Source organism: Halteromyces radiatus, assembly GCF_025201355.1.
Source record: "Halteromyces radiatus strain CBS 162.75 chromosome Unknown BX664scaffold_4, whole genome shotgun sequence".
Taxonomy (NCBI): Eukaryota; Fungi; Mucoromycota; class Mucoromycetes; order Mucorales; family Cunninghamellaceae; genus Halteromyces; species Halteromyces radiatus.
In genome coordinates, this window is record NW_026251690.1 from 2667133 (window position 1) to 2687869 (window position 20737).

Here is a 20737-nt window from a genome sequence, read left to right on the forward strand (position 1 = left end):
GAAAATTGATAAAGAAGTAGTATTTGAATTTGGTGGTCCTATTGGTGTATGTGCAATGATGATTGGATTTCCTTTATTGATGTATTATTTTTGGGTATGTCTGGAATACTATCAAGGTAAACTAATCTCTCCTGAACATCTGTTTTCTATGGCTTCTTGGCAAGACTTTTTGGTTCATGATATTTGGGACCATATTAAATTGGGTGCAGCTCCCACGTGGACAGCTTTCTTTATCTATGGTGGTTATGTCTTGTTTTCATTTATTCTTGCTGCTGTGATGCCTGGACCTGTGGTGGAAGGTTTACCAGTACCTTCTTTGAAAGGTGAAAAGGTAAGGAAAAAAAAAAAAGGTAGTTGGATAGATTATTATTTCGCTTTGAAAACTAATTACCCATACTTTTTTATTTTATTTTTTTTTATTTTTTTTTTTTTTTAGTTAAAGTACATATGCAATGGGCTGTCTTCCTGGTATGTAACACTTGCATTATCAGGGGTGTTACAGTACACAAAATGGTTTGATTTGGCACTCATTGTGGATAACTTTGGGGGGATTATGACAGTGGCTATTCTTTGGGGATTCATCATGTCTACATTGGTATATGTCATTAGCACTGCAAAAGGAACAAATCATAGAATGTCAGGCAATTTCTTTTATGATTATTTTATGGGCGCTTGTCTCAATCCTCGTATTGGTCCTGTTGATCTTAAAATGTAACAAGTTTGTATATTAGTCGATTTTTTTTGTCTGATTATTATTATTTTATTTTATTTCTTTTTTTTTTTTTTTTTACTTAGGTGGGCAGAAATCAGAGTACCATGGCCTGTTCTCTTTTATATTACATTATCATGTATGATCAAGCAATACGAAAACAGTGGTACGGTGACTGCTCCTATTTGTTTTATGTTACTTGCCCATTTCCTTTACTCCAATGCATGTCAAAAAGGTGAAGAATGTATTCCTCCATCATGGGATATCTTTTATGAAAAGGATGGTAAGAAAATCAAAATAAAAATGAATGGGTGATAATTTTAATCATCTTTTTTTTTTTTTTTTTTTTTTTTTTTTTTTTTTTTTAGGTTTTATGTTGATCTTTTGGAATATGGCTGGAGTGCCTTTCACTTATTGTTATTCATCTATCTATCTCTTGAAAACGGAACTGGCCACTGGTACACCCATCACACACTCTACTCCTTATACAATCTTCCTCTTTGTATGTCTACTCCTTGGTTATTATGTGTTTGATACTGGCAATTCACAAAAGAATCGGTTTCGAATGGAGCAAGTAGGTACTTTCATGATGCGCAATGGATTTCCACAACTACCCTGGGGTCATCTCAAACATCCAACTTATATCACGACCGAACATGGCAACTTATTACTGACGTCTGGATGGTGGGGAATCGCTCGCAAGCCGCATTACACAGGGGATTTGTTGATGGCACTCTCTTGGGGTTTGATCACTGGTTTTGGTTCTTTCTTACCTTACTTTTATTTTTGCTTCTTTTTATGTGTCCTGACCCATCGGGTGTCTCGTGATATGGAACGTTGTGCAAAGAAATATGGCAAGGACTGGGATCGCTACTGTGAAAGGGTGCCATATATTTTTATTCCGTATGTCTACTGATCAATATGATGTCTCCACTCTCTCTTTTTATTATTATTATTATTGTTGTTGTTGTTCTTTTTTATTATTATGATAGTTATTATTTTTATTTGTTATACAGATAGTTAATTATCAACGGATTTACAATGTTGATATTTAGGATTATTTAACGTAGTATAGTATTTATTGTGATTGGTCTAATTGATCGATGAAAATAAAACAGATGTGTTCATCATTGATGAATCATATATGTTGATGATGCTCTGAATGAATGATACGTATTGAAACATGAAGAAGGATGATAAAAAGACGTTTGATAATAAAGTGCAAAAGTAATCTGGTAACATCCTAATTAAGCATTCAATGATAATGCAATTGGAAGAAAGGTAAACAACTATCCCCCCCTTGATTTTTGATGGTGGTACACACACTTTTTTTTTTTTTTTTTACCCCTTTACTAAATAGAGGATTTTAAATTTGGGGACAACAAAGAGAGTAATGAATATGAGCACACATCCGAGAAATCATGATTACCATATGTATATTGATATAGATGGAAGAAAAAAAAGGGGGAGAAAGAGAAAACATCCAACAAGTGGCGAGGTAAAAGAAATATTTTTTAATTTCGACTTTTCTTTCTTTTCACACCTTTCTTTACTTTCTTCTTTTTTTAGTTTACCCTTTTTTTTTTTCCTCTATCGGTTTTATCAGTTTTATTAAATGATTATTATGGATAATAAAAAGGAGATACAATTTATTTTGAATAAAATGAAGTCATTGAATCCTCATTTGTATTGGGATGACAGTAATAGGGTATAGTAGAAATTGAAAAAAGATCAGGCAATTGATGATGAGTCCACCTCTGAAATAACACATTCTCTTTTTTTTTTTGGTTCAGATACAAAAAAGTCTATGGAAAACCTTTTCTATTGCTATGACAACCATCCTTACCATAACGTTGGATATGATGAATCTGGAGGATTGTCATTCCAATAGTATGGTGTCGAATACAATCAAAATGATGAGCGCTTCTACAATATTACTATCCGTCCTACGTACTATGATTTCCACCCCATTGAACAATCATCATGATCAATACAATAATAAAATCAAAAGGAATAAGGATGCATGGAATCAACCTCATTGGCTGGTTGTCCCAAATATCAGGAGTACAACCAAAGAAACTGATTTATCGTCATTGACTGAATTGATGGAATCAAATATGAATTCAATTCTAAAATCCATCAGTGATATCAAAGGACGAATTATGACCTATTCATTTCAAAATACCATCAAGAATCAGGTATGAACAAAAAAAAAAAAAAAAAAAAAAAAGGCAGTGCATAATAACTAATACCTTTTTTTTATTATTATTTATTCACCGGCTAGTTAACCACTTCAATCATCTTTCATGCACATCTATTACTAGATGCTCTACTTTTATATTTTTCGTCTTACAATCAAAATCAATGGTCTCAATCTTTATTTGAATTGATGGTTCGAAACAATCATAGGGGTAAACAGAAACAATGAAAAAGTTATTTAGTCATTCTCACTATAAAAGATGATATTATTTAGTAACTCCATTGAATTTTCATGCTTGGACCAGGTAAACAACAATAAAATTCAATTGATTTTCCCTCAAAATGAACAAGTTTTACTCAATTTATTACCTTTTTTTTTCCCGAACATCAAAAAGAGAAAATGGTAGGTTAATTCTCCCCTCTTTTTTTTTTTTTTTTTTTTTTTTTTGTTTCCATTTCATTTTGTTCACTTTTCCATTTCAACCCCTGGAAATGTTTTTTTTTTCTCATATTTTAAACATAATTGATTCTTCTTATTCTTTTTCTTCTTCTTTTTTGAATTTTGACATCCTCGAAAGACATCATCCACATCAAATTTTTAAAATCAATCATGGATGAATCATCAACAAATATCAATGAAGATCATCACTCATCGGCACCAAAAAGTAGTACACCTAGTATCAAAAGCGCTAAAAGTATAAAATTGTTTTTCAGTGGTCGACGACGTTCTTCATCCAAAAGTAAAAATGGAATCAAAGACTTCTTTCATTTTTCACCGCCCAAAAAAGAATATATTTCCAAGCGTAGTAGTTTGGACAGTGTTGATACAACGAATAGTGCTTCATCGCGCGATTTGGACCCTCAGGAGGTAACATCCTTAAAAAAGAAGGTACAATTGTTTTAAAACTCCACATTTACTCTACTAACCGAGTTTTCCTTTTCTTTTTCTTTTTAACTTTTATTTCCGCAATAGAATCCTTCCGCCCATCAACCATTCTCTCGTTCTTCTTCTGGTCATGATTCTCTTTTCCTTGAACCTTTACCGTTATCAAAAGAAACTTCACAACAACAATGGAATTCAGTAAACGACATTTCAAAGGATAATGAACAAAAACGTTCCTCAGTACAACTGTTTAGTTCTCCAACAACAAAAAACACGGATATTAGAATGTTTCATGATCGACTACTCTCACTGACAGTGATACCAGCAGAACAACAATCATCCAAGTTATCTTCACCACCACTCTCAGCATCCAAACCAATACCTTCCTGGACGACAAACGAAAAGGACCATATAACGCAAACAGAATGCCATTCAGGTAGAATAACAGAGAAAATCACTTCTCATAGTACGCAACAACAATGCCAACCATCTCGTCGTCGTCGTCAACATCTCACTCATCAACGAAGTGTATCACCGACTGTTGTTTCTATCCATACAGAACATGCTGAACCCACATTTGTTCGTACTAGCTCAACTCAGAGTACACAGTACCCTCACGCTACGCCTCCATCCGTGTCAACACCGACAAAAACTTCAGCAGCATTCACACCCAAACCTCCCACTTCTTCTGTTACTCGCGAACAATTACTCAAAGTGAAAAATCGACAAGGCTTGAAATCATATCGATCTGATGGTGATTTGGGACGATTGAAATCTATTTTTATGCCAACAACACCATCCTCTAATACTACCAACAATGGAAAATATACTAGACCAGATACACCAATCATCAAATCGCAATCTAGTACAACTCCAATGAAAACATCACCATCAACATCCACCTTACAAACACCTTTCAGCAACAGTGGTAGTAGTAACAGTCTTCAGTCATTGTCATCTTTATTACGACCTCTCACTCCTCAACGTTTACCTCGGGATATTCATCATAAATCGTCTTGCATCAATTTACGGGAAACAAACGATATTCATTTACCTTCCATGACCACTCCTAGTAAATCAGATTCAAGGTAAAGAAAAAAAAAAAGGAAAAGAAAGGAACAAAAAAGAAAAGAAAAGAAAAACAAAACAAATAAAGTTGGTCGATTTGCAAATATTTATACGTTTATGCATACATTATTAGTTCATGGAATTTATTACGGCATGTCAAGAAAAACGCATCAACAATATCTCTAAGAAAAGCAGCAGCCATACAAGACAATGAAGTAAGTAACATACACACATGAAAAAAAAAATAGGTGAAGGGTACAATGATCTTTTCTTTTTTGCACATACGATAGTACTATACAAAATATGGTCCATTTGCAACAAATTCTATACTCAAATCCAATGAAGGGAGTATACTTCATTTGTCTGAAAATGGTCAAGATGTCTTGGTGATGAAAATGACTAACGGAAGATTACAAGTAGAAGCTGGTACTGCTGAAAAGTTATTTATCAAATTAGCAGATGAAACTACTCAAGGTAAAATATCAGTACAACTATTCTTTTCAGCTGACCATATTTTCTTTATTATTATTATTATTCTAGACTTTAATTATGTAGATGCTTATATCTTGAATCATATTGATTTTACTACCTCTGAAGAGTTTTTGGAAAACCTGATGGCAAGATTCCATATTGAACCTCAACCAGGGGAAACAGAATATTTTAGGAAATGGCAACGGTGTATTCAAATCAAGTAAGGAGAAAAAAAAAATAAGTGAATGAATAACTAAAGGTTTTTTTTTTTTTAATGATTTTTAGGGTGCTCAATGTTATTTCAAGATGGATCAAATTACAATACAATGATTTCAAGGTCAATCCAATTCTACTGACACGATTACAAGCATTTATCAATGGAGATATTACTCGAGGTGGTTTCATGATGGAAGCAAATAATATCAAGGAACTGTTACATACTCAGGTATATATATATATATTTGCACCCACAAAACAAAAAAAAAATTAAACTTTATCTTTATTTTTAGGTGATACAACATAGCAAGAATCACCATTCTTTCATCTACTCAATCATTTCAGCAGCTCGTTCATCATCACCATCAACATCATCATCATCATCATCATCATTTATTTTGTTCCTGGATGCAAAACAAGTATCTCAATATTTGACCTTGATGGATTTTTATTTACTGAAATGCATTACCATTGATGATTATCTTCACGGTAAATGGAGAAACCGGAACAAGAACAACAACATATCTGAATCTCGGTCCAACAAAGATCAAGACTATATTGATATGATGACGAAAAGGTCGAACAAGGCAAGTGATATGACATTCTTCCACTCTTTTTTTTCCAAACGCCGACATGATCAACTGATGTTTTTGTTTTTTTTTATTATGATTATTTCTCTTTATTTCTTATATATTGTAGTTAAGCTATTGGACAAGAAATGAAATCTGTAGACAGTCAACTTCCAAGGACCGTTCTATGATGCTGAAGAAAATGTTGGAAATTGCCAACGTAAGATAGTTAAAAGAAAATCAGCCCCCTGTATTTTGTTAAGAAACTGACTAACTTTTTTTTTTTACTTTACCTCTTTAGTTATGCTTAGAATGGAATAATTTTCATACTAGTATGATCATCACTACCAGTCTTATACAACCATGCATTCAAAAATTGAAAGAGTGGTCCATGTTATCCAGTCGTGAACATCATATGTATCAGCAGCTGGTGAAACTTTTAGATGTGACAAACAATATGGGATATTACCGACAAATATTAAGCAAAGCTAAATCACCATTTGTACCTTTTTTTCCATTGTTACTCAAAGACATCACCTTTTTTATGGACGGCAATCCTACTTATCTAACTTCCGCAGCGATGGCACCCCCATCAACAACTACAACCATTTCAACGACAGTATCAACATCTTCATTAGCGTCATCTTCTCTGTCATCATCATCATCATCATCATCCCTATCAATACCATCATCATCATCATCAGGATCAGTATTATCATCATCATCATCAACAGCAACATTAACATCAACGTCATCATCAGCCACTTCTTTGCTTACAAGTACAAAACTCATTAACTTTGCGAAATATCGGTCACTGACACGTTGTGTTCATGGGATCCTTCGTGCTACCAACGAAGATTATTGGTTTGCTTCTGATCTAGGAACATGGCCATTTTTATATCACGACTCGAACACCGAATCATCAACAACCTTGGATTCTATTGCTCTTCAATTAGAAAACCGAATTTATACTACCAAAGAAGAAAACAAGATGAATGATAGTAATACAACATACAATTGATGAAAAATAATGGATTACAACAACATTACATTTGGATATCAATATACCTTTCTCTCTCTCTCTGTCTTTTACTTTTTCTTTGGGGGGGAGGGGAAGGATGGAAAAGGTTGGAAGGGAGTTTGCGAATGAGATTTAAAACCCGAAAACGAAAAAAAAGAACATTTTTGTATACAACTGGTCAATCCTTTTAGTTTTCTTTTCTTTTTGTATTTGAATAAACTTATATTTTTTTTTTTTGGTTTCAACATGAAAGTTATTATGTGATACGATATGGGATCAAATATTGATGGTTGAAAGAATATAAAATGAATAATCAAAACTTATATATGAATCAATTAAAAGAATGAATGATTATAATTATAATAGTTATCATGATATGATCTTTTTTTTTTTTTTTTTTTGTTCTTTTTTGGTTCATCAGCAGTGAAGAGAGGGAGGGAAAAAAAAAAAAAGAAGAAAAAGGATTTCCCCTTTTGAATATGGAACGTCACGAAGACGGTGTGACTGATATCCAAGTGGTTTAAATACCGGAGCAAGGGGCGTTTGCCTGATTCAAATTTTTCTTTCTCTTTCTTTCTCTTCATTTTTTTTTTCCCTCCCTTCATCCATTTTTTTTTTTTGTTTTATACTTTTTGTGGGTACGTCTTCGGACTTTGAATTCAGTACTTTACAAGCAAGTCTTTTTTTTTTCTTTATCCTACTTTGTCTTACCTTCAAAACTTTCTTTTCCTCTTTTCATAGTTAGTTAGACTCTTCTGTCTCTCTTTCTTTTTCTCTCTCTCTCTCTCTTTCACTTCCTCTCTCTTTTTTTTTTTTTGTTTTTATTTTCTTCCTTTTCCCTTTTATACTTTACTTTTTTTTTATTTCCCTCCACTTCCTTGCTTGCTCCCTTTGTATCAAACCATCTCTCCATCTATTTAAATCCAATAATACAATAACGGTCATTTCTTTTTGTGAATATAAAATTTATATTTGACTGAACCACTTTGTTTTTTTTTGTACCAACACTTGACCTATTGGAACCGTGTATACAACTTCCCGACTCCAATAACCGTCCTATTTTTACTATCTACGCGACAAAGGTAAGTGTGACCCAAGAAAAAAAAAACGGGGATTCTAATGATGGATGGTAACAAAATTAAGGATACTAATCGATGACATATGAATTAGCTTCAATATAAACAATAATATTCAAGATGGCAAACGATGAAGTAATAATAATAATAATAATAAAAAAAGATCAAATTGAATGGATATATTTTAACTTATTGACCTTTTTACTGATTATTAGGATACTTGTGCTGTTTGTCATGCGGATCGACCGGGACCAAAAAATCCGATTATCTTTTGTGATGGTAGAGGTAAATTATATTCAAATGGTAATAAAATCTAGATTATTCAATATTATTATTATTATTATTATGTAGATTGCAACATACCGGTACATAAACGTAGGTCATTAGTAGATAATAATAATTCAAAAAAAAAGAAATTGAATTTTTTTTTTTATTTATTTATTATTTTATAGGATGCTATGGTGTAGGATCTGTTCCTAAAGGTGATTGGTTTTGTCAAAGATGTGAATGCAAATTGAAGAAGAAACCAACAGTAAGTTTTAGATATTATAGGTATATATAATATAAATGTACTTAGTTTTTATTATTATTTAGAATGTGATTTGTTGTCCTATGCAGACCGGCGCTTTCAAATATACGATCATACCTGGTGGATTCATGCATGTGGTTTGTGCTATGTGGAACAAGAATATCGATCATACAAGTCAACTTTATGCCGTCAATAAGAGACAATTAGATGTAGATGTAAGTCTTATAAAAATTCACTTCTTCCTTTTCTCACACACACTTTTTTTTTTTGTTTGCTTTCTATATCAGGAATGTGATATATGTCATAAAACAAAAGGATTATGCATCAAATGTCAGCGTCCTGGCTGTTCCAAGTAAGTTTTTTTTTTTTTTTTTTTTTTTTTTTTAAAAAAAAAAAAAAAAGAAAACTTCTCATCATTAACTTGTTTTATATTTATTTATGTATATAAAGACAACATCATGTTACGTGTGCTATCAAGTCTCATTATATTATCCCAGCTTCTTCAGTATCTGATAAATATGTATATTATTGTCCTGATCATCAACCACTACCTCTTAATCGACGAAATTCATCAACAAACAACTCAAGAACAGCAAACTCTTCCAAAGAATCAAAACGACGAAGACGAAGGCAGGCAAACATTTCAAGCGACGAGGAAGATACATCAGAGAACGACAACGATGATGATGATGACGAAAACAACAACACAGATGATGAAGATGATGAAAATTCTGTCAAGGATGAAGATGAAGAAATGGATAGTGATCAAAATGATGATGATGATGATGATGATGATGATGATCAAGACAACATGGATGATGATTCTGATGATGATATGGGCCTGACACCAAAGAAACGAATGAAATCAAAGTCCAATCAAAATCAGACCAGTAAACGCCGCGCCACTACTACTCGAAAAGGACCAATCAAACTATTTATGGAGGATCAACATTCTTCTGATGATGATATGGGAACAACTACTAGTACCAGCAATACCAAAAACAAACTCACTAATGGAACTACAAATCGTCTTCATCAAGATTCACCCTATTCTTTTACATCATCTTCAATAGCAACTGATGGCGATAAAAAGAAAGAATCAAGTCCAACTACATCAATAACTTCAAGTAGCAGCTCATCTGGTGGTTCTAATGTTCTTTCTTTGACCGAACGATTGAAAGCCAAAAGGAACAAAATGGAAATCACAAGTTCAAAACCAGTCTCTCCAACAATCAAATCTGCCTTGCCTTTGACTAGTTCTAGTTCTTCTCCCTCTCTTGCTCTGGATCTCAACAAACCATTGTCTTCAATTTCCAATTCTAGTAGCACCATTTCACCGACTACGGTATCGACTACTACGACTGCTAGTGCTGCAAGTTCAACAACAACATCTTCATCAACTGGATCTTCTTCTTCTGCCTCATCATTCAACCCAATATTATCCTCCTCTCCAGTAACATCGGCATCGTCAACATCTTCGTCCACACCATCATCAAATCCTGTGAATGGCATTGTGAAACAGAAACTTCCCAACAAAGCACATCTTTCTACAACTTCAATGAAATCAAGTCTCAATGGAAACGGTATCAATAATAATGGCAGTAACGGATTACTTCGACCAGGAAATTCATCTCTCACTTCATCATCAACCGGTGCATCTACCTTATCCTTAACATCGTCAATATCATCAACAGCAACAACAGCAGCAGCATCATCATCATTATCATCGTCATCGTCAATACCATCACTGAATCCATCCGGTCAACAGAACAAGAAATTAACCGGTAACACCAATATCAATAAATCGTCAAATACCACCAAAGTTAAAGATTTGGATGAAGTAAGTGGAAAAAAAAAAAGAAAAGGAAGAAAATTATCTATTTTATACAATTTGATTTTAACTGTATTTATTCTATAGATTCAAAATGATATCAGGTCACAACGTCGATCAACTTCTAGTAGTGTGATGGATATGAACAATGGGAACAACAATGGATTACATCGAAATGCATTAATGGATAGGAAAAACAGTCAACAACAACAACAACAATCAGGGTAAGAAAATAAAAAGGAGCAGAAGAAAAGTAAAGAAATTTTTTTATAAAATCAGTAATCTAACCACTTCAATTTTCTCTATTAAATTACATAGATTGGATCCGGTAACATTGGCAATGATAAGATCAACTGTACTTGAAGCAATGGAAACATCTATGGCAGGTAGGAAATCAGGAAAAAAAATTATTCTTTCTTTATAATAGTTTTATGTGATTTACAAACCTTACTGATTCCTCTTTTTTTTTCAAACGAAATCATATTTATAGGAAGAACGGCTCCACCACCTCCACCTATACCAGTCCCTGATTTCAACGTACAACAACTACAATCCAAATTACAGACAGCGGAACGTGAAATCGGACGTATGAACTACGAATTACGGCGAGCTGATGATTTCAAGAGGAATGTAGCAGAAGTATTTGAAGGACTCAATATACAAGTACCAGGATCTGATCGACATATTCCACCTGGAAGGATGCTTGCCCATATAGAAGAATACGTCAATGATATCAAGTCTCTCATATCAAGAAATGGTCCTTTAGATGATAAGGCTCGGGATCGCGTGGCTGACTTTATAGAAGAAACTATCAAGGAATGTTGATCTTACCCTTTATATCTTTCTACATTTAGCGTTAGTTTTTATTTTTATTTTTGTTGTTGTTTTACTATCTATCCTTTTCTTTTCTTTTTTTTTTTATTTACTCTTCTTTACATATCATTCTTCCATTGTGCTCTTCGTCTGATATCTTTTTGACTTTGTTTCTACCATTCTACCCTCCACGTGATTGTCTCTTTATATATATATATATATATATTTATCAAAAACATTCAATAAAAAATCTCTATATATCCATTCTCTTAATCTGATTGTGTCTATCACTGAATTATACAGTGTTTTCAACCACATATGTATAATACACAGTTTGATATTAGACTAGTTAGCTTCCACTTCTCCTCTGCCACTTTTCAATCTCATCATAAGGACTGTTAGAAAAAAAAAAAATGGAAGCCACCTACAAGTGATTAATATAGAAAAAAAAAATCTTATTTATATTCACTTTCTGAAACTGTTTGATTTCATCGTGGATTTGTATAACAATGGGTTCGAAGGCAAATCATGCATTGTAGTCAGCTATCTAGCTATTACACAACTGTTTTCTTTTTTTATTATTATTTTGACAAAATGTCCATCATCATTATCAATCAATATGTAAATCCATCCTCTAATCATATAATATAAACACATTTCTATACACTAAGACTAGGAGTAAAATCAAGTAAATAATAAAAAAAAAAAAAAACAAAGGAAGACTTGCCTTTATTATATGACAATGATAGCAGCAGAAAAACCAAATAATAATAATAATAAAAAAAAAAAGAGTAATCAATAATAATAATAAAAAAAGAAGAAGAAGACAGTGAAGGGTCAAATGAAAGGGAAGGGAACAGTTGAAAAGGAAATCAAAAAAAAAAAGATATATTATATAAAGGAGGGAGTAAAACAAAAATGAGGGGAATTGGTCTACGCAAGTTCATGGGAAACATAAAAAGTCAAATCCATTCAGGCCATCCAATCATTATACAGCTGCACTAGATTCAGTAGCATACGTTTTATTGTTGTTGTTGTTGTTATTGTTGTTGGATTTACCATCATCATAACTAGATCTTTGTTGTGAATCCATCACCAAGGATCGTAATAATCGATTCTGTGTAACGAAAAAAAAAAAAAAGAGATTAAGGATTCCCCTCTTTCTCCTTATTCTATTATCTGTTTACTTACTTCTACTTCCAAGTCATGAATTTTACCATTTAAGGTATCTATTTGAGTATTGTTTTCTTCTTCCAAAGTAGCCAATCTCATTTCCAGATCTCGACATTGTTGGATCAAAGCAGTATGGGATGGATGAGGTAGAGGACTTGCTACAGGTGTAAATGGTGAATAAGGTGACATCAAATGATGATCTTGAGATGATTTCTGTCGAATCACAGGTGGTAATACTGTCCTTGATTGCTGTTGTTGTTGTTGTTGTTGCTGTGATGATGATGATGATGATGATGGTGGAGGTGGAGGTGGTAAAAGTTGTTGTTGTTGTTGTTGTTGTTGTTGTTGTTGTTGTTGTTGTTGTTGTTGTTGAGTTGGTGTTACTGCTGAGAGTGGATGTGCTGTATCAGGTGTAGGTAAACTTGTATCATGACAAATAATGGATGATATAGATGGTGATGTACAATAAGGAGAAGGACAAGAATCACTCCTAGAAATGGTAGAGGATGATTTTTTTATCATCATCGCTGTTGTTGTAACAGGAACGGTGACAGATGGAGAAGATGTAACAGTGGAGGATGTAGTATTGTGAACAGTTGAATTTGTTGTTGTAGGGGTCGATGTAGCAAGAGACCATTGTGTTGCAGGATCTGGGATATTGATTTGTGGAATAATGGGTCGACATGATCGAAATTTATGTTGTTGACCTCGAACGTTTGGTGATTTGATATTCCTTTTCTTTCGTTTGCAATAACCGTCATTGTTCAAAGTGTTGGATGGGGTATCATTGTTGTGAGTTTTATTTACTGCGGAATAGTCTGTATTGTTATTGGTATCAGAAGGATGTATATCTTTATCTGTAGGTGATGAGGCTGGTGGCGGTGTTTTTGATGTTCTTCTTGTAGGTGAATGTTGTTGTTGTTGTTGTTGTGATACATCACTATCACTCCATCTTCTTGCTGCACTTTCTGCCCTTTGATGACGATTAAGAGCATCCAAACGAGAAAATGATCTTGAACAATGTTTACAAACATATGGTTTTTCCCCTGTATGAAGTTTTTCATGTCTTTTCAAATCGTGAAGTCGTCGAAAATTTTGATTACATGTTGCACACTATATATAAAAAAAAAAAAAAAAATTTTGTTCGTCAGTGTGATCAGATTTTTATTTTATTTTATATTTATTTACTTTATAAGGTCGTATACTTGAATGAGTTGCCAAATGAGATTTTAGATTATGAGGTCGACTAAAAGTTTGTTCGCATTCATTACAAGCATAAGGTTTGACGATGGCGCCACTAGTAGGAGTTGTAGTTGTGGAGGAAGTAGTCATCATACCAGTAACAGAAGGTGCATTGGTAGTAACAGAAGTTGAAGAAGAAATATCTTGTTCAATAGGATGTTTCAGAGAGAAAGTTGTATAAGTTCCACCACTACTACTATACGGTTGAGAAGATTGTTTATCCATAGAAGACTGAACATCGGTCTTGGCGTTATTGGAAGAGTCAGCAGTTGTAGTACGGCGAATAGGAGAAGGTGACAAAAGTGGTAGTTTTGATATGGCTGAGTCGGTTGTTTCAAGGCTGGACCAGGAACGTTTCACAGGAGAAGGATTAGTAGTAGGTTCAACGTCATCAGAGTTATTTAATAATAAAGAAAGAGAAGAATGAGAAGGATGAGGGAGAGGAGATGGATTGGACATGAAGAAGAAGAAAAAAAGAAAAGAGAGGATCTAAACGTAAAAATGAAATGAAAAGTACATAAAAATAATAATGTAATAATAATAATAATAAAGAAAATAATAAATTTAATAATAAAGATAAAAAAAAAAAAAAAAAAAAAGAAAGAAAGGAAATAGTGCTGAGAAGGAAATTTGAGTTACAATATTCCATACCCACATGTTAGTGGGAGAGAAAAAAAAAGCTACACTCTATTTTTTTTTTTTGATTCTGGATTTCCCTTTTTTTGCTTTGAAAGCGCCTCAAAAAAAAAAAAAGAAACTATAATAAAACTAAACTTTCTTTTTTAACTGTGGCTTAGGGGTTCTTTCCCTATAAAAACAGTTGAATTCACTTTCCTTTATTGATTCATATCCTTTTATTCCTATTTTGAATAGTGGCGTTGATTGAATTCAATCTTTTGACCTAGTTTTCCCTTTCTTTTTCTTTTTTTTACCGTAATCGGGTCAATCATCGGTCTATTTCTTTCAAAAGGGAAAGAATAATCAAAATATTCTCTTTTTTTTTTTTATACATATTCCCTTCTCTTACTCTTTCTTTTAAAAAAAAAAAAAAAATGTTTTAATGCAACTTATTCAATGCTATTTCAAAACCGTCACAGTTAAAACTATTTTTTTTATTCGATGGACCGGCGCCGCATTTATCCATATACCGAAACGGCGTAGTTCATACCAAATGAATTTTTTTTTCTCCCCACTCTTTTTTTTTTTTTGTCTTGATAAGTCTCTTTCTTTTATTAAAATAACATTTGTTAACTTCTACTCTACTTCCATGCCTATATCTGGAGAAGTTGATAAGAACGAAACTCAAGTGGATCTTGTTTATGCAATTAACAAGTCTTTAGAAACTACTAGTTTGGATTCAACTATTAAACCAAAGAAAACTCTTCATACTGGTATGTCCTCAGCTTCTTGTCTTACTAATAAAGCTGGAGAAGTACGAGCAGAAGCAAAACGTATTGGTAAGGAAAATAATAATAATAATAATAATAAATTTTAAATTCATTTATATTAATAGGGAAAACGCGGGTCAAATGGGATAATCCAAAAAGTGTTATGATTATTACAAAACCCAAGGATAGTTCTCTCATTCCTAAGACTCGAGAACTGGCTCTTTGGTTAATAGAAACCCCTCGTTATGGACAATCAAGTGGTATTACTGTGTAAGTTGAAAAATAGAATATATTATTATTTATTTATTTTGGTTATTAATAATCCTATTACTATTTTTTAGATATGTGGATGAAAAATTACAATATTCGCTCAATTTTAAGTACAAAAAGGTGCTCAAGTATTATCCTAATGCAGCTGAAAAACTCAAGTTTTGGAATCCTGAATTATGTGCAACCAAACCTGAACTATTTGACTTTATCATCACGGTAAAATATATATATATATAATCAATAATTCATTAGTTTTAATATCTTTTTATTTTATTTTATTTTATTTTATTTTATTAGCTTGGTGGTGATGGTACAGTTTTATTCACTTCTTGGTTATTCCAAACCTATGTACCTCCTGTTATACCTTTTCATCTTGGTTCTCTTGGTTTTTTGACTCCTTTTGATTTTACTAAATATGACAAGTATCTATCAAGAGCAATGGAAAATGGTGTTAGGATCAATCTTCGTGGACGATTGACTTGCACAGTTTATCGTAGAGTCCCTCTTCATGATATCGATGCTAATGGTACTGATTGTATGGCTATCAAATTACGCAATATCAAACGGAATTCAAAAACTGGAAAAATTACGGTTGGTGGATGGTGCAAAAATAGCAACAATGATCATGATATCAAAAAGAAGAATCACTTCAATAAATTTGGTGAAATCGATGGTGGTATGGATGATATAGGATCACTTAGCAATAAGTCTGGTTTCGAAGATGATGACGATGATGATGATGATGATAACAAGGATGAAGACAATGGTTTCGAAGAACATCGACAAGTACCTTGCTTTACCACTGTGCCAAGAGAACAATACGAAGTCATCAACGAATTAGTGGTGGATCGTGGTCCAAGTCCTTATGTCAGTTTATTGGAACTATTTGGTGATAACAAACATTTGACTACAGTACAAGCAGATGGTTTGGCAATCTCTACTCCTACTGGAAGTACAGCTTATTCGGTAAAAATGTTTAAACAAAAAAAAAAAAAAAAAAAAAAAAAAAAAAAAAAAAGAGGGGGGAAGTGATATCTAAGGGACTATTTGTATCTAACTCAGTTTTTTTTTTTTGGCATTTTATCATAGTTATCTGCTGGTGGATCTCTGACGCATCCTGAAATCCATGCAATTCTGATTACTCCTATTTGTCCTCATACACTATCTTTCCGATCTACACTGGTACCAGATTCTATGGAATTACGTATTTGTGTCCCATATAATTCAAGAAATACTGCTTGGGCTGGTTTTGATGGCCGTGGTCGTGTTGAACTAAGACGTAAGTGAAAAAAAAAAAAAAAAGTTAATATAATGATTTGGATTCAAAAGGAAACTAATGTCATTTACCCCTATGTTATTAATCATGTAGAGGGAGATCATATCAAGGTGACAGCATCCAAATATCCTTTCCCTACAGTAAGTTGTTATCTCTATAAATACAAAATATGGAAAGAAACTAAACTTTTGATTGATGATTAGGTTTGCAAGGATGATCAAACAGCAGATTGGTTTGGTTCTGTACAAAACTGTTTACATTGGAATAAACGACCACGACAAAAATCATTCGCAGTAGTAGAATCCAACTCCAAGACACGATCAACATCAACGTCATCAACATCATCAGCTACAATTATCCACCATAGTAGAAGTGGTACCCCCAATCCCAAAGATACAACAATACCCACTAGATCTCATAGCTCAGTTACGTTATCTTCTTCAGCATCATCACATCGAACAGCTAATTCCCCTGGAGGTATATCATCTTCATCCTCTGAAACTGGACACGATGAAGTATTTGGCGTTTTTAGTGATATGGATCGACGATCTGGAATAGGACGACGTTATAGCGAAGCGGACTCAACTACTTATGGCTCACCTGAAGATGGGGAAGATGATGATAAAGATAGTGACACCAGTGGATTGGATACCGATGATGAAGAAAATGACGACAGTGATGACAGTCAACAGGCAAATTTGGAAATTGGTGGCGGTCAATTTACAAAAGGATTAAAAGGATGGACTGATGATGAAATCAGTAAAGGGCGTATCAAGGGTGCTATCGCAAAATTAGGCTCACCAGAAAAACTTTATTTTTGAACTGACTTTGTTAGGCTATCCCCCCTTCTCTCTTTTTCTTTTTTTTTTTTTTATCTCTTGTTTTTATTTATCTGTTATCTATTTATTTTATCTATCTCTTTCTTCTTCTTCTTCTTCTTCTTCTGTACTATAATCACGTTTTTGTTCATATACACAATAAAATATTTCCTCACCCTTTTTGATCCAATCTGATATTCATTTGGATCTTTATTTTGTATATATATTTTTTTTAATAAATGGATGATGAATATTGATTTTTGATTTGTATCGTGTCTTTACAAAATTAGTAATACTTAAAATGATGATCAAACACAGGTGAATCAACTCATATTAGGTATAATACTGTATAATTTCTATGATCCATTCTTCGATGTATTATTAAACGTTTTCGATGTTGAAATACTCCAACGGAAAATGCCAGAGTGTTTTTTTTTATTATTATTAAGTTTCAAAATATTAGGCAAAGCAGATGTGGAAAAAAAAAAAGAATAAGCTAAACTAAAAGATACAAATATTAAAAAAAAAAATAATCATAAAATTAGCTTTGCATGATTGATCTAGATAGTAAGAGCAGCAGCAGCGACAGATGCCAAACCCATGACCATAGCGTAACTGACGAAGTAGGAGTTGGCATCAGATGATGGTTTCTTGGCATCCTTCTTGACAGCAGGGATTTCTTCCTTGACTTTCTCGCCAGATTTATCAGGCATACCATTCGTAGGCTTGGGTCCAGAAGGTGGTAAGGAGATACCAGCATTGTTGCTGGGTGAAGCATTGGCACTAGATGAAGGACTGGCACTTTTGGGAGCATCCTTAGGCATGTCCTTAGGCATATCCTTGGGCATATCCTTGGGCGTATCCTTTTTCTTTCCATCATCCTTGGGAGCTTCGGCAGGAGGATAACGAGTTGTACCATCTTTGTTGGATGATGATGGTGATTTTTTTTTTAAAAAAAAAAAAAGGTAATGAGTATCTTGGTTTTTTTTTTTTTTTTGAGTGATTACCAGCTAATTTCAATGGAGTGGCAGTGCCTTTCCCTTCAAAATTGAAAGCACCAGAATAGGACCAGGTATTCGTATTAGCTTGACCTATACGAAGCCAATATTTTCCTGATTTGAAATCATTCAAAGGAACAATCTATTTAAAAAAAAAAAAAAAGATGAATCCTATTTTTGGTAAATGCTTTCCTTTTTTAGTGATCAGAGTCTTTACCTCGAATTGATTAGCACCACATTTGATGGGTGTGGCAGGATTGGTGACAGTAGCAACAATACTATTAATAAAAAAAAAAAAAAAGAGTGAATAAAAATGGAAACTGATTCATCATTTTGTTCATGTAAAAAGTCAGGTTCACTTACTTTGCATTTTGAGTGTCACCGTTTAACATTTGAATATCACAAGGTTTATCTGCATCTGCAGGTTCAGAGGTCCATTTGATGCTAGCTCTGTCACCAGCTTTCTACAAGATGCGAAAGAAAAAAAAAAAAAGAAGATAATGTGTTTAGTATTACAAATGATTGGATGATGTAAATACTTACCCATGTATTGGATTGAGCCCAAGGATCTTTGAACTAAAGTAAAGTAATAATAATCAAAGATGAATAAAAGCATGAACGAATATATAGTAACCAACTTACGATGACAGCGGCATTTGTATAACCCACAATAGATGCAATAGTAGTGAAGGCAAAAATGGATGACTTCATGATTAAGTTTTTGGATGTTTCCTTTTTGGATACAGTCGATTGCTTTTTTTTAAGTAAAAATATGACGGTAGAAATAAAAGGAAAAAGAAAAAGAAAAACGACTTTGGGAGAAAGAAAGAATCCTTTTATAGTTTTTTTTTTTTTTCTTTTACTTGTTATATGAATCAAAAACACGGTACTTTTTTTTTTTTTTTTGAGAGTGAAAGAAGAAAGGATACTATCTAGTTCGCCGACACATGAAGAAGAAAGGGGCGACACATAATAAAAAAGTAAAAGGTAAACAGGAACAAAAATAAAAGATAAAAGTCAGAAACATGACAAGGAAGATATAAAGGTCTATTCGGTGGATATTTCAAAAATGAAAAAGACCAAGCTTAAACTGAAACAAAAGGAACAAATAATGAAAGGAAAAGAAGGAAACGATTTCATTTAACAAATAAACAATATTAAAAAAAAAAACGATACATGGAGGGTTTGATAAAGTAAAAATATACTAATTTATTGATTTATGCACAAAAAAGAGGAAAACTAAGTATATAATGAATGCTATAATATAAAAAAAAATTGAAGGGTAAAGAAAACAGTAATACATATAATAATAATAAAAAAACAGACAGAATGAATAATAACGGTGGAAGGAGAAAAGAATGATGTAAAATATTATTGTAATGTGAATAAGAATGAGGATGTTCGAAAAAAAAGAGAAAAAAAATGAGATAATGTGGTTTCCTATTCTTCCATATCCATATTTTGCACCGTTTCTTGTTCGACCTTGGCAGCTTGATATCGTTTCTTTGCTTCGAGAGGGGCGAGTTCGATGTTTTGTTCCAATTGGCGAATGTCGTCTGCCTTTTCGATCTCCTTCTTTCCAGCCATACGGTTCTTGAAGAATGCACGTTCACGTTTAGATCGAATTTCTTGTACACGTTTCATAGCTTTGAGAGTGGTGGCCATAAGGTTACGATCGTAACGAACTGGTACATTACGACGTTTTTCGAATTCAAAGGTGGAATCCTATATTATTTTAAGTATATATGAGTATTTTTTTTTTAAAAAAAAACCATTTATCTTTTACTTACAATAACCATTTCCTTGCCACTTGCTTTACGGAAAGCCTTAGTCCAACGCACCTTTCTTGGATTACGCTTCATTTTGAAGTTTTTGTTGCATTTGGATCGACAGAACCGGAAGGTCTAAGTATGTTAAAAGATCATAAAAAGATATATAAGTTTTTGTTTATCAAAATTATCATATGTACTTTACCTTACTATCATTTCTCACAAACATGGTACCATGACCAGGATAACAAGGTCCTGAGCAAAAGTAACAACGAGAAATATGCATGCTGTAAAGTTAGTATAAAAAAAAAAAAAAAGAAAAGGGAAAAAAAAAAAAAAAAAAAGGAAGAGAAAACAGAAAAATCGAAATATATCAAGTGGCTTATTTTACATATATGTTGAACGCAAACTCCGTACT

At 33.0% G+C, this 20737-nt stretch overlaps 8 protein-coding genes across 8 annotated transcripts; 5 read left to right on the plus strand and 3 right to left on the minus strand.

The window, feature by feature from the left end:
• Window positions 1–55: 55 nt before the first annotated feature.
• BX664DRAFT_365594 (ergosterol biosynthesis ERG4/ERG24) lies at window positions 56–1625 on the plus strand (the record flags this gene model as incomplete). Its single annotated transcript, XM_051548479.1, has 4 exons — window positions 56–331; window positions 437–711; window positions 796–992; window positions 1078–1625. The coding sequence occupies 4 exons, from the start codon at window positions 56–58 to the stop codon at window positions 1623–1625; spliced, it is 1296 nt and encodes a 431-aa protein (XP_051400552.1).
• A 636-nt stretch (window positions 1626–2261) lies between these two features.
• Window positions 2262–3528, plus strand: BX664DRAFT_140048 (uncharacterized protein). The gene is made up of 5 exons (XM_051539848.1): window positions 2262–2417; window positions 2503–2907; window positions 2994–3213; window positions 3304–3311; window positions 3487–3528. Exons 1-3 carry the CDS (start codon window positions 2325–2327, stop codon window positions 3135–3137), a joined length of 642 nt encoding a protein of 213 aa, XP_051400553.1. The 5' UTR covers window positions 2262–2324; the 3' UTR covers window positions 3138–3213; window positions 3304–3311; window positions 3487–3528.
• Window positions 3529–5002: 1474 nt separating this feature from the next.
• Window positions 5003–7202, plus strand: BX664DRAFT_140045 (ras guanine nucleotide exchange factor domain-containing protein). Its single transcript, XM_051539847.1, has 6 exons — window positions 5003–5333; window positions 5400–5550; window positions 5616–5775; window positions 5840–6133; window positions 6246–6335; window positions 6417–7202. Exons 1-6 carry the CDS (start codon window positions 5249–5251, stop codon window positions 7134–7136), a joined length of 1500 nt encoding a protein of 499 aa, XP_051400554.1. The 5' UTR covers window positions 5003–5248; the 3' UTR covers window positions 7137–7202.
• A 734-nt stretch (window positions 7203–7936) lies between these two features.
• On the plus strand, window positions 7937–9147 carry BX664DRAFT_140084 (uncharacterized protein). Its single transcript, XM_051539849.1, has 6 exons — window positions 7937–8218; window positions 8307–8347; window positions 8428–8497; window positions 8564–8587; window positions 8665–8744; window positions 8807–9147. Exons 2-6 carry the CDS (start codon window positions 8333–8335, stop codon window positions 9095–9097), a joined length of 480 nt encoding a protein of 159 aa, XP_051400555.1. The 5' UTR covers window positions 7937–8218; window positions 8307–8332; the 3' UTR covers window positions 9098–9147.
• A 4383-nt stretch (window positions 9148–13530) lies between these two features.
• BX664DRAFT_262633 (uncharacterized protein) lies at window positions 13531–13890 on the minus strand (the record flags this gene model as incomplete). The annotated part of the gene is made up of 2 exons (XM_051540728.1): window positions 13531–13671; window positions 13747–13890. Coding segments are annotated over 2 exons (285 nt in total), but the record flags the coding sequence as incomplete, so codon positions are not given.
• A 1086-nt stretch (window positions 13891–14976) lies between these two features.
• BX664DRAFT_333703 (ATP-NAD kinase-like domain-containing protein) lies at window positions 14977–17789 on the plus strand. The gene is made up of 7 exons (XM_051545570.1): window positions 14977–15257; window positions 15314–15458; window positions 15530–15674; window positions 15756–16424; window positions 16548–16737; window positions 16828–16874; window positions 16938–17789. The coding sequence occupies exons 1-7, from the start codon at window positions 15068–15070 to the stop codon at window positions 17553–17555; spliced, it is 2004 nt and encodes a 667-aa protein (XP_051400557.1). The 5' UTR covers window positions 14977–15067; the 3' UTR covers window positions 17556–17789.
• A 151-nt stretch (window positions 17790–17940) lies between these two features.
• Window positions 17941–19339, minus strand: BX664DRAFT_333706 (uncharacterized protein). Its single transcript, XM_051545571.1, has 6 exons — window positions 19193–19339; window positions 19094–19126; window positions 18914–19014; window positions 18768–18828; window positions 18560–18692; window positions 17941–18471 (listed from the first exon to the last, which is right to left on the minus strand). The coding sequence occupies exons 1-6, from the start codon at window positions 19259–19261 to the stop codon at window positions 18113–18115; spliced, it is 756 nt and encodes a 251-aa protein (XP_051400558.1). The 5' UTR covers window positions 19262–19339; the 3' UTR covers window positions 17941–18112.
• A 395-nt stretch (window positions 19340–19734) lies between these two features.
• BX664DRAFT_280862 (ribosomal protein L24e-domain-containing protein) lies at window positions 19735–20608 on the minus strand (the record flags this gene model as incomplete). The annotated part of the gene is made up of 3 exons (XM_051541502.1): window positions 19735–20275; window positions 20341–20454; window positions 20525–20608. 3 exons carry the CDS (start codon window positions 20603–20605, stop codon window positions 19991–19993), a joined length of 480 nt encoding a protein of 159 aa, XP_051400559.1. The 3' UTR covers window positions 19735–19990.
• Between the last annotated feature and the right edge of the window lie 129 nt (window positions 20609–20737).